The sequence below is a fragment of the Micromys minutus genome (genome assembly GCF_963924665.1).
Source record: "Micromys minutus genome assembly, chromosome: 19".
Classification (NCBI taxonomy): Eukaryota; Metazoa; Chordata; class Mammalia; order Rodentia; family Muridae; genus Micromys; species Micromys minutus.
The window spans coordinates 12821618-12834291 of record NC_137954.1 but is presented as its reverse complement, the minus strand read 5'-3'; the positions used below and the strand labels follow the sequence as shown (position 1 = coordinate 12834291).

The following is a 12674-nucleotide window of genomic DNA, read 5'->3' as shown; positions in this document are numbered from 1 at the left end:
ATCTGGCAGAGCCTCTCAGGGGACAGCTACATCAGGCCCCTGTCAGCATGTACTTCTTGGAATCTGCGATATTGTCTGGGTTTGGTGGCTATATATGGGCTGGGTCTCCAGGTGGGGCAGTCTCTGGATGGCCTTTGCTTCATTCTCTGCTTCAAACTTTGTCTCTGTATTTCCTCTTATGGATATGTTTGCTCCCCCTTCTAAGAAGGACTGAAGCATCTGCACTTTGGTCTTCCTTCTTCTTGAGCTTCATGTGATCTCTGAAGCTCCAACAATTATTAAGCACTGAATATATTTCAGGAATTTTAAAGGCATGCCACTAAATAGCAACAAAAGCTAAGTCCTATCCCTTCCTTCAAATTGGTGAGGTCATGCAACAGAGACAGAGTGTGTGTCAGAGACAATGACTACATCAGAGAGAGTTCTATGCAAGTGTTGCAGTCAACCACCTTCATTCCAAATCGAAAGAGTTACCACGATAAAAGAGGAACGGTATTGGGATGTCACTAGAAGCAGGAGGCAGAAGGAAGCTTAACTGTGCAGCTACGCATGTGATTCTTGCTCCACCCAATGCTATTACCACTACTGTATCAGATATGGAAGCTGAGGCTCTGGAGTGGAAAAGAGGTTTCAGGAAAAGAAACCAGCAAGGAATGGGGATGTAGCTCAGTCAGTGGAGTGCTTGTCAAGGGAGCATGAAGCCCTGGGCTTGATCTCTAATACAGCATAAATCAGGTATGACAGACTAGGAAAGTAGAGGCAGGAGGGTACGAAGTTCAAGGTCACACTCAGCTACATATCATGTACAAGGCCAGACTGGGATGCATGAGAGCCTGTCAAAAGAAAGGCAGAGGAAAGAAAGAAATGTGGTGGGGGAAAGGAAAGAAAAAATCCCCAATAAATCAATGTTCATATTTTTGTATTTTCTTCCCTCCTCTTTCTGCTCACCCTCCCCAAAGGTCTTCTTTCCCCCTTGAGAGAGATATAAATCCACGTGAATCTAAAAATACACAACTCAATCCATAGGAGAATAGAGAAGACTAGAGAGTCTCTGTGGACTGGGACAGAGGAAGAGTTCAGTGGAGTTTCCATTTCAGTGGAAAAAATAGCCTAAAGATGTAGATTTGTGTTAAGGTAATACATGATTGGGCAGGAGAGAGATAGATGGGGAAAGGTCTAGGAAGGCAGAAGAGGAAGAGAGAAAGAGAGATTCAGGGAGGAACGAATATGGAGACAAATGTTTATGTTTCTCTCGGTGCATCTCTTCATAAATAAGGTTGTTATGTATGTTTTTTATAAAGGATGGAATTGTACAAGATCATTTGGCTTTTAAAGGTTAGCAAATTATATAATACACACACACACATACACACACACACACACACACACACACACACACATTGGATCAGAGTAGTTTCGTGTGTTCTTTGATGTGACTACTTGAGTTCAAAGGGTGTAGTGGCATAGAATCCACCATAGAATTGGGATGTGTGTGTCTATGCCTTGACAACAACAAGCGCCAAGGGAAAGTGAGTGAAAACAACACACCAGGGCAGTCATATCCAACCAGGACAGAAGCAGCAGAGGCGGTAGAGTAAACTGAGACAGTTCATAGAGACCAAAGAAGGTTAGAGATCCCGTTAGTGCCAGATGGTCCCAAGTGTGAGCTGGCAAGGCTTGGGACAAAAGGTTAAGCCATCCTTTTAAATATTTACCACAACATAAAGATAGAAATGCTAACAGAAGATGGAGAGAGAGAGAGAGAGAGAGAGAGAGAGAGAGAGAGAGAGAGAGAGAGAGAGAGAGAGATGGGAAATGGGTTGCCATGTCTTTAAAAATGCCTCCTCCCATCTCCGTACTCAAGCAAGTTCACAGCAAAGATTTAACTGTGCCTCAATGTTTCTGGATTTTGGCCTGTCACTGAACTAGGGTCATAAGTGGTAGGGGTTGCCAAAGTTCTCATTATTTGGCAGTAAATGATAGTATGAGACCTTGAGCCTTTTACAGTAAAAGAAAACTTTGTGTAGGCTGCCCATGGGAAGATGTAAAAGCTGTAAAAGCCAGTGGCCGGAAATACCTCTGAACCTCTGGAACCTTCTCTCTGGGGTGACCCAATAGCCTTACAGAATACAGTAAATGAAAGGATTGGGATCTATACTTTTCCAGCGTGAAAGATGGGGCTAGAACTAAGGAAAGGCAATTTCGGGCATCAACAAATATCCTTCACTCGTGCAGTGACAGAGATGTCCCCATCATGTCAGAGTGTGAGGAGTGATGGCCCTCTTCCGCCATCATGGGTCTCACATGTTTAAGAACTCATTTTACCATATTAGGTTGGAAATCCATTTTGTTTTGAGTCTGTGAGGCCATACAGATATAATTACAAATATCAGTTTTCATTATTGTATTTGCAGATGTAAGTGGCATATTTATACCCTGCCTGGGCAAAGAGCCTGATTAACGGCCGCTGCAAATTGGATTGGGATGCCACAAAACAGACGACCACGCCGTGGACGGCTATAGTCGGGTTGGGTGTCATAGCCCAGCAGCGCTCGTCAGCCACCATGTTCCCGATGCTTTCCTGCGGCTCCTTTTCTTGACAGCGAAGAATGCTGACAGCCCTCACTGAATTCCCTAAACTCCGATTTTTCTATCACACCAAAAGATGACAAATGAGGTTTTCACTCCTGTTGATGAGCACATCACGAAAATGACATAATGGTGTAATTTTTCGCCTCAAGACAAGGGGGGAAAATGTATTGGAAATCACTGTGTTCGTGTTTTTGTTCCCTTTTCACCTTCATCTGACCATAGTTGTCACTCAGAAGCAGAAATGGATGCTGTTGTTGAGTGGCTGCCTTGGTGTATGTATATGACAAGGTCATACTCATCCCAGTGGCTGGGACATGCTTTTCTTATTGAAAGGGGTTATCCCAGGAATGTTTTACAGACTGCTAACTGACATCTCAGAAATTGAATGTGACACCCCAAATGACACTCCTCGGGGAGAGATCTTGACAGACACCTATCCAAAGAAATTATTGCTTCCATGTGTGCAGTACCCAGTGTATACGAATTCTCTCTAGTCTGCAATATCGCCTTCTACCCTCTTGTGGACAGTGAGCCCAAATTGACCCGGTAAGTTATTTAGGTGGAGCACTTTAGTTGAAGGAGGGCTTCAAGGTAAACTGTTTGTTTTCTTTTTCTTATTAAATCTTGTGGAAGAGCATGCAGTGTTACCCAATGACACAGTACTCAGACTGGATCCCATTTCAGGAGAGTTCTGGAGGCACTGCTGAGCAGAAAGGTCTTAGCTTTGGTGAGGAAAGATTCACAGAGAACTAAAATGTCTACTCTGTTTCCTAACTCCAACCAATAAGTTTGCTGTCGAGATGGAGTCATGGTTCACTGGAATAGTATCTGCTTAAAATGGTGTGGTACCCAGTGCTTTAAAAAGGAAAAGACAGAAGGAGGAAGGAAAGAAGAAGGAAGGAAGAAAGGAGGGAGGAAGGAAGAGAAAAGGAAGGAAAACATTTTATTTTAAGCTTTTATAGTCCTGTAAAGGGCAAAGGTACTCATAACCAAAGCCACCACTCAGATAGGTAATGTCTTCCTTTGTCTCAGTTTACCACCTCTTTAATTCAGTAATAATAATAATAATAATAATAATAATAATAATAATAATAATAAAGATTCAGTTCCATGGGATTGGAGTCTGTGTGTTTCACTTTTACATGCAGGGGTTGAAGAATGTACCATCCATCTCACACACTCTAGCCTGGCACACTCAGAAAGGGTTCTACACTATTGCACCACTGAAGGATTTCCCACTCTCTCTGGGCTCTGCACAAATGCTTTTATTCTGCAATATTAAATGCATGAAAGCTATGGCCTCATATTCTAAATGTGAAAAACCTTGAAAGGCTTAGAATAGTTTTTAGGTCATCTTTTATACTCACACAGTTCCCCTGCTTAGAGACCTCCTGACTTAATTTTTAAATATTAATAAACCAGGCTGCAGCTGAATTCCCAGCTTGCTTGGCACTGACCAACCTAAACTCCATAGCCCAATCTGCTGGCCACTTTTTATAAAATAAATAAATAAATAAATAAATAAAACTTAAGATTTCTTCAGGTAAGAATCCATGTGCAGATGGCCTTTCTGAAATGCACATCCTTGGGAAGTGTGCCTTCTCCCGCTGTCACTGGGCGAGGTTGTACAACTTAATTTGTCCAGTGGGACAATAACAACCTTGACAAGTATCAAGATTTGGCAAGGTTTTTGTGCGCAGTTGCTCCCTCTAGCCCCCGTCATCGCTGTGGTTACATAACCAGGCAAGCTGGCTGGAAGAATGTGAGAGACAGAGGAAAGCTGATTGGCCCAGCCAATGGCCAGCGCATCTGCAGTTGGGTACATATAGCTGCATTTTCAGCTGGTAGCCATCTCAGACCTGGGTACCACCCCTCTCCCCTCAGCCCAGTCTCAATTACCACCTCCAACAACTTGAGCGACAAACGTGGATTAGTTTGTGCCACCAAGTTACACATCATTAGCCCCTGGGAGGCAGAGGCAGGAGGACAGAGAATAGCTTAGACCACACAGTGAATTTAAGGACAGCCTGGTATGAGACTGTCTCCAAAAAGAAGACAAGAGCAAAGTGGTATCAAGAGCTTTGGTTGTGGAGGTGATCTTCCAGGAGCTGGAGACAGAAAGATCACTAGGTGAAGGCTGCGTATTGAGATCATGTCGCAAAAAGAATCTCCACAGGCCAGAGCAGGCTGGGGGGGGGGGAGGGTTTGTACAAGGGTTTACACCTTGGCACTGCAAAAATTAGTGTCTGTGACAGTATAAAGTTACATCAAGAAAGTTTAGGGACTCTGCTCAGTAGTAGCTTTCAAATATTACAATGGAGAGATTTTATATTATAGCATATATTACAACAGGAAGTTGTATCTAGATCACCAAACGGATCAAAGCCGGTTAACGTGCTCACATGAGAAAGTCCGTGGGGACTCACTCTACCCATCAACCACCCAGACATACACACTCAGTGCACGTGATTGCTATCGGTGATAGTTTCGAAAATATTTCCAGTTTTATCAAGAAGATCAAGGCTCTAAAGAATTTAGGCAAGTTGGGCAGTATTGTGGTAAATGAGTCTTGCAGCCACCAGAAGTCAGCCTTCCTTGCAGACATTCATGGTATGAGAGGTGGGAGATAGTCCTCAGTGTGATCATTTCCCAAATCCACCTACAGTCGCTTCCTAACTCCCTCAGGAGACCACATAAGCAGACCTTTTCACCTACTAGCCTCTCCTGGTCAGCTCCATGACACCTGTTCTGGACACTGTTAGGAGACAGGCGATGAGCCAACATGAAAAAGCACCTTCCTGTTGGGATATATAACCATGCACAGCTAAAAAAGAATGTGTGTAGCTCTGTGACTCCATTCTTCCTTACTGTCTTCTCTTCCTCTTCCTGTTCTGTATCCAAAGTGCCCTGGATAGGTCTCAAAACATAATCTCTCCCATTCATTCTTCTCTCTCCTTTGCATTTTCTCACTAACTCTTCCAAGAGTTCTGCTGTTGTCCAGGTTCCTCGCAGTGATCTTTTTATCATGTAGCCTTTTTGGGCCAATATCTTCTAGTCTTTACTAAATACGCTTCTACTTCACCGGCCCCCTGTTTAGCAAACAGATTGGCATATAAAATCCCTTGCTGTAACCATTTTATCATTTTATCATCCTTTTTTTCTTTTTCTTTAGGGATCTATGAAGAATTCTAGCCAGTTGTCAATCTATAAAACCTCTTTTTTTGGTGTCACCCTCATGCCTGTCATGACCGCCCAGAGAACCTCATCACAGCTTTAGAAGGAAATTTCCAACCCAGGCACGTGTGCTATACATACTGTTTTCTCTTATTTTCAAAGACTCAAAACAACAGATTCTAACATCTTAATGATAAGTTTTATGTAGGCTGAAATTTTCCTGGAATCATTTTTGGGGTGTCCTGTTTACTAAGTACAACACCACCAAAGAAATAGTTTGCCATTGTGTGCAAATTCTTCAAGGCCAAAATTTAGTAATTCGATAGAAGAAGGAAAAAAAATATTTAAAGTGTTTTCCTCACCTGTGTCTCTCCAGAAATACTTTACACCAAGGATGAATGATTGACCCCAGCCTGCAATCCTAGCAACTGGGGAGATTGATTTGGACTGATCACAAGTTCAAATCTTGCCTAGGCTGCACCAGTGAGTTCTAGGCTAGAGCAGAGAACTTAGTGAGAGCCTTAAAGAAGCTGATGGCTTAGCTCAGTCAGTGGTAGAGAGCTTGACTAGCACGTGTGAAACCTTGAGTTCAACTCCCAATCTTCAGCGCCACAGAGAGAGAAGAGAGAGAGAGAGAGAGAGAGAGAGAGAGAGAGAGAGAGAGAGAGAGAGAGAGAGAGAGAGAGACAGAGACCGAGAGGGGGGAGGGAGAGAGAGCTAGATCTTGGAGAAGACAGAAAGATCACATCTCCTACATGTTCTCAAGAGACATTAATTAACATGTGGTTTGAGACTGAATGAAAACTATCACTGTGAGGAATATGGTGGATAGGCAAAGTGTTCTGGTTCTATCACTTCTTTGTCATTTAGAAAAAGAAAGGTATCATTTGTTCTGTTTGTGGGTGTTTGCTTTCTCGTTTCTACTCATCAGAAAGCAGTCATCTGTAACCATTTGTTCCATGTTCTAGTTTCAATGTGGATCATTTTTGCTACTCCATAAATGTTTATTATGATCAATTATTAATATAGAAACATAGACTATTAAAACGATAAGGGTATCTTCGGGAACCTCAAAGCCAATTCTGCACCATCTCTGAAAGCCCTATTTTGAAGTCACCTCCTGCACCCCTAAATGTGGGTGCACATCTGACTATAGACGAGATGCGTAGGAAGGACTTAGGTCTGAAAGAAAATCACTGTACAAATCCACCTCTTCAACTGCACACAAAAAGACTAAAAACCCAGTGCCCACACCACAGACAGCCACGCTGTCTACCATTGTTATCTTCAGCATCGAAGTGTGTCATTAGTTGTTTATCTTTCCTTTTATGCCTAAAGACAGACATGAAGAAGAAGGAACACCTCCACTTCTCCCTAAATAGGGAAAAATGAGCTATGTTTAATCATCTGCTTCACCCCCACATGTCACTTTCCAGACTCTCTAAATGCTAGCTGCTCTCAGAAATGTACTGGCTACAAGTGTCCCTTCTTGGGGGTGTGGGGGGGCGGAAATGCAGGCAGTTGTAAACCAAGTCTTTAAAATTATCAAAAATTGGCTACGCAATATGGAGAATTATAAATCTAAGTACGTTGTGCTGAGGCTAAAGTGTCATATGTACCCTTTAGCTGGTCATGGTACCACCGGGTTGTAGGTTAGGAGGGGACCTGACCGGGCGTGAGGAGCCAGATGTGTCCACTTTACTAATGGAAGGCACATTCTCTGAAATACACATGTTGTTTTCATTTTCCCCTCTACCATGCTGGAGTATTTACTCTTCCTGATGCTGCGGAATAGAAGCTGGAATCTGCAGAGACCCTAATTGTAAAGACTCATCCAGGCAACTCCTAGTGGCTATGAGTAAATAGGCTTCCACCAAACTCAACATTTTCTCTCTAGAATACAGAAGCCATGGAATCACAAGAGATGACACTTCGACTTTCTCTCTCCTCTCTCCAAAATCACTAATCACTTAGGAGGAGAGTAATTTCTCATGCCTTCTCGTTGGCTAAAATACAAATATGACACGTACTTAATAATCCTCAGCGTTCCTCTATCAGTGAAGAGATATTTTAACTCCAACCATAACTCAAAAGTGCTGGCTAAAGCAACACATTAACTGCAACTTACTCTAAATATTTTTGAATAAATGAATAAATAAATGTGTTCCTAGAAAATATAATCAGGTCATGAATCAGAGTGTAAAGCACTCATGGCTTTAAAGAGTAGAACAGTTATTGGAACTTAGATGAGGTAGGTTGAAGAGAAAGCAGAAGGAGAAGATTACATTTGAACTCAGAGTGAGGGGAGTGGGGAGGATATAGTTTGGTGTAGGACCAGGGCTTTGCTTTGAACTGGACAAGGACAGACAGAAGCGTTTGAGAAGGCATCCCCGTCCAGTCCAGCTAGTGCATGCAAGCCATTCAGCTTTCTATGATTTATAAGGAGTTAATCTCACTTTTAATATGAGTACTTTATTATAAAAGAGCTTTGCTCCCAGGGATTTGTTAATTGAGATGTCACTGTATTCCCGGTGGTTGTGAATCTTCCTCCTTGGGGAATAGAGATGACCTTTGGAGCCAGCCAAAAGTCATTTAGCACCAAGCAGGGTGGGCCCAGCGGGAGATCTGGCTGAGTAATAGAGTCTAAGGACCAAACAAAGGGAGATCATAAAGCAGGAGTGATTTCTTCATAGGCTCCAAAATGGGTGCTGAAAGTGACTCCTAAGGACTCCTGGAGCAGCAGCTTCAAAATAAGTACATCGCCACCCAAGGTGACTTTCAAAGGACACTCTCCATTTGCATGCCAGTGTGTGGGTGCATTTACACTAGACAAAATTTACTACCTCAAGAAATTTAACAGGCACCCAGTATCTTCCATATGGATTTTGGGGGTGTCCACTCTGGTGCGCTCACAGGATCCTAGCCTTCTTGCACCCTATCCAGCCTCTGGTCCAAACCAAAGTTCTACACCAAAGCTCCAGTCCAATCTGGTGAGTTCCACGGATCCTGTTATACTGTTGTACACTGAAATATATATTTCAGGCAGCTGAGGCAGGAGGATTGCAAATTCGAGGCTGGCCTGGGTTATACAGGAAGACCCTGTCTCAAACAAAAAGTACATATATGTGCAGTAATATGTGGAATATATTTATGCCGAAAGATTATTCATCATTTATGCAAAAGTCAAGTTTAAGTGGATCCCTCTATATTTTATCTGGAAATGTCACAAAAGAAGTCAAAAGTGGGGGAGTCAATGAGCAATTAGATTGTCCTCCAGTGGGGAGCTGTGGGGTCTCCAACGTCCTCAGAATGTCACACACAGATGTGTCTCAGTGGCCCCAGGGAAGGAAGACAGAGCCTCTGCAGGTGTTGTTCCTGAGAGTTGGGGGGCTGGGGGGTTGAGTGAGGGTGTGGGGGCAGGGGAAGAGAAGCTCCTGAGTCCTGGGTGTGGGATACCAAGTGTATAGAAGAATTAAAACAGAGAAGCTGGGGGACTTTTCCATGTATGGCTGTAGATTATGAATTGGATCTCCTTTAATGTTCTTTGCGAGAGCAAGTCAAGACTAAAATTGCTTTTTAAATTACTTTCAGTTAACTGGATTGTGTGTCTTTCGGTGATACTGCACAAAGATTAAGTCATAAATCCTCAGGGATTTATTTGAGTTGCAAACAGTGTAATTTTTCCTGTTTTCCTTCTCTCCAGTTCCCTATGGTGGAATCTGCGGCTGAGTTGCCACCCATGAGGCCATTGCCAGGAAGCTACCAGGGCAGCTGCTGAGACCAGATGTGTGACCTTTCCACCTCCCCCAAGTCCTATTGAGTCTCTCCAGCTCTGTACTGCTGTGGACCAGACATCAATCCAGGGAGCGCATACTTTCAAAGCACAGAGAATTACCTAAATAATATGTATGTGTATACTAAATTCGTGTGCTTATGAAGTTATAGGTGCCTGCCTACTTTTATCAAGAATTAGCTTTGTTTAGCAATATTTTATAAATGTGAAGCCAACTAAATAAGGGTCAAAAGGGGTGGGGGACATGTCTCAAGAGTTTTGAGCTCTTTAAACAACAGAATCCAGTGAACCTGCTCCTTCCCGGTACAGGGAACATGATCAATGGCTTTCTTAGAGGATCAATTCACCTGTTAGCGACAGTCTAGCTTTTCACGAAGACAACCTGTGATTCGCTCCTGTATCAAAGTCTACTCTGGCTTGCGTCACTCTCTGAGAATTGCACCAAAGTAGCTACAAAATTAGCCAGGTGATTGACTCAGTGGCTTTTATTCTTAGTTTGTTTTTAGTTTTCTGTTCTATCCTGTTTCACCTCTCTCTGTGGCAGTTGTGCCGATTGCTTGGAAGTGGTGTTTGTCTTGGACCACAGTGAATGCTTGCTTGTAAACTGCAAGCACGCTCTGGCACCCTTCTGAGAACATGCCCGTGTTATTGTTTCTCATGCTCTTCTCTCGTTTAGATTCCTTTCCCCCATTGAGTCTTCTTTTTCTTCTTCCTTCTAAGAAATGTGTGTTTGACATTTACTGAAATTCCATATACTAAACCAGAAATGCCAGATGCTCTTCTTGCCATCAATAAGCCTCCCGCTCTTGCCTTAAAAGTTAACAGGAAACAATTATTGTGACAGAGTAATTTGCAACCGCGATAGGACTTTGTGAATTGGCAAGGAATTTTCATCGACTCCAGTAGGTGCTTAAGAAGGAGGCTATTTTTGTTTCTAAATTCACACCTTCTTTATAAACTCAATTTTCAGCGGGAGAAAGTGATTCTTCCATAGTTTGTCTAGTTTCTAGGGGCATCTATCAGTTGCATCTCTTCTTTCTGGGAAGAGCCAGCACTTCGTGGGGTAGAAGCAAGCAGCTCCCTACTCTGTAATCTGATGGCAGCTTCCTGCTCTGTAATCCGATGACAGCTTCCCAAGCAGGCTTCTCCTGCAATATCTTTACACAGGTCTACATTCTTCCCTTAAGAGGAAAATGCCTGACCAGTGAAAATTCTGCACTATCTCATGTATCCAAAGAAAAGACATTTAGCACTGTGATTTGCCTCCTAAGTACTCACTGGTGGTTCATGCATACAACAGAATGGGGTTTTTCTGGCTGAAGACAATGAACAATGGAATTAAGAAGAGAATAAACAAATATGACTAATTGGCCAGAGTTAGAGCTGGAAGGAGCCCACAAATTGCCTTTGGCTCCTTTGTTCACCATGGCCTGTATAAACATCTGTGGATGAAGGAAAAATTAAAAGGCTCATCAAATTTACAGATGGTTTAAAGATAAGAGGAATATGGAAAATGACTCTATCAGAATTCTAAATGGTTTTGACAGGCAAGAGCAATAGTGAGCTGACTAAAATCATCAGGTTTAACTGGGATAAATAAAATTGCAATTGGGATCAAAAATCTAATTGTATGTAAGCAAGAGAAGAGAGATCTAGCTTAGTGGCCTTTGACATTTAGTCAATAGAAGATTCAATATTTTCTAGATCTCTCTCTTCTAACAAGTAAAGCTTAGGATGAGCCATGGATGAAACCCAATGGGAAAGTGAAGGTAAAAATTGATAGTTGGGGCGTTAGTTAAAAGAGCTACCAAGAAGAACCATTCAATGCAAAACCCACAAATGGCAATTTAGTGCTTGACTGTCTCTTAACTGGGTTCTCTAGCAGGAGAATCAGGAGACAAGAATTCAAATTGTGCAAATGAACAGTAGGTAACGAAAGATACAAATCAACAGAAGGCGGTCTAAGCCTACACCTGCCCTGGTATCACGGTTACTAAGAAGTAGGGTAGACCCAGCCCAGTTAGTTTGCAGACTTCTCTGGGGCAGATGTGGAATGGAGGAAGGATAGCAACTCATCTCTGGCTGCTTTCTCACTGGGCAGGATCCAAGCAGAACTGCCAACACTATCTGGGTACACTTTTCAGTCTGCTGTGCCCTCTCATGAGACTAGCTGGCCACTCATGAGACCAATACTGACAGGGCTCCACCCGATCTCAGAAGAAGGCATCGTCTTTAACTATGCCAAAGGAAAAGCACCTCAGTACAGTTGAGGTGCCCAGCAAGAGCAACAGCAGACGGCAATCAAGAGATGCTGAAGGACACATGGCTTTCGTTCAACCCTTTTTCTCTGCTTTCCAATGTGTAGAAAATGGGTTGGTGGTGCAACCGGAGGCACAGGAGGTTAGAAAAGAAAAACTAACAATATCTTCTTTAAAAAGTTACTGTCATTTTAAGCCATACATAGCATCATGGCTTTTCTGTCACAGGCAGAAAATATGAAAGAGCCAGAGTTATTTAGTCATTAACACTGTAGTATTTATGGCCCGTGTTCTTTCCAAAAGTCAATAAAGATGTTTTAAGGCTTCAGAAGATTTACTATTTACAAAATATAAAACTGATAAACTGAAATTAATAAATGTTTAATTAAACATCTACAAAATGTAACAAGATGTCAGCTACATTATTTGTTGTGTTCAACATTCATAAAATTTCATTACATTTGAAAGTAATTTGTATGTTAGATATTCTCACTTTATAGGAATTCCTGACTGTGCACGATGCTTGTGCCAAGGCAGCCACTGCCGATCATAAATTAAATGAGTTACTCATATTTTTTTCCGACTTTTAAAATCCTTTCAAAAACTTTATGACAGAAAACAACCCATATGAGTCAACAATGGTTTTACTTTGTGATACAATAATACAGTGGAATTTCAACAGGAATAGTAACCGCTCAGACCCATTGCTGCCCTGTGGGGGCCAGTCCTCTCCTCTACGAACACAGGAGATGCTGAGCGCTGTCTTCATATCCAGGAACTGCCTCTCATAAGGATCCCACTGAGACTTTGACTTTCACTTCCCACGTATCAGTTACTCTTACCAAAATAGGTGACTT

General features: G+C 42.4%; 1 protein-coding gene across 1 annotated transcript in view; it reads right to left on the bottom strand.

The window, feature by feature from the left end:
- Positions 1-2389: 2389 nt before the first annotated feature.
- ICOS (inducible T cell costimulator) overlaps positions 2390-12674 on the bottom strand; it is a gene marked incomplete at both ends in the record, with an annotated part of 185538 nt that continues 175253 nt past the window's right edge. Inside the window, one exon of the mRNA XM_080932894.1 lies at positions 2390-2650. Coding sequence (XP_080789020.1) covers positions 2390-2650 — 261 coding nt within the window. The remainder of the gene's footprint in view (positions 2651-12674) is intronic.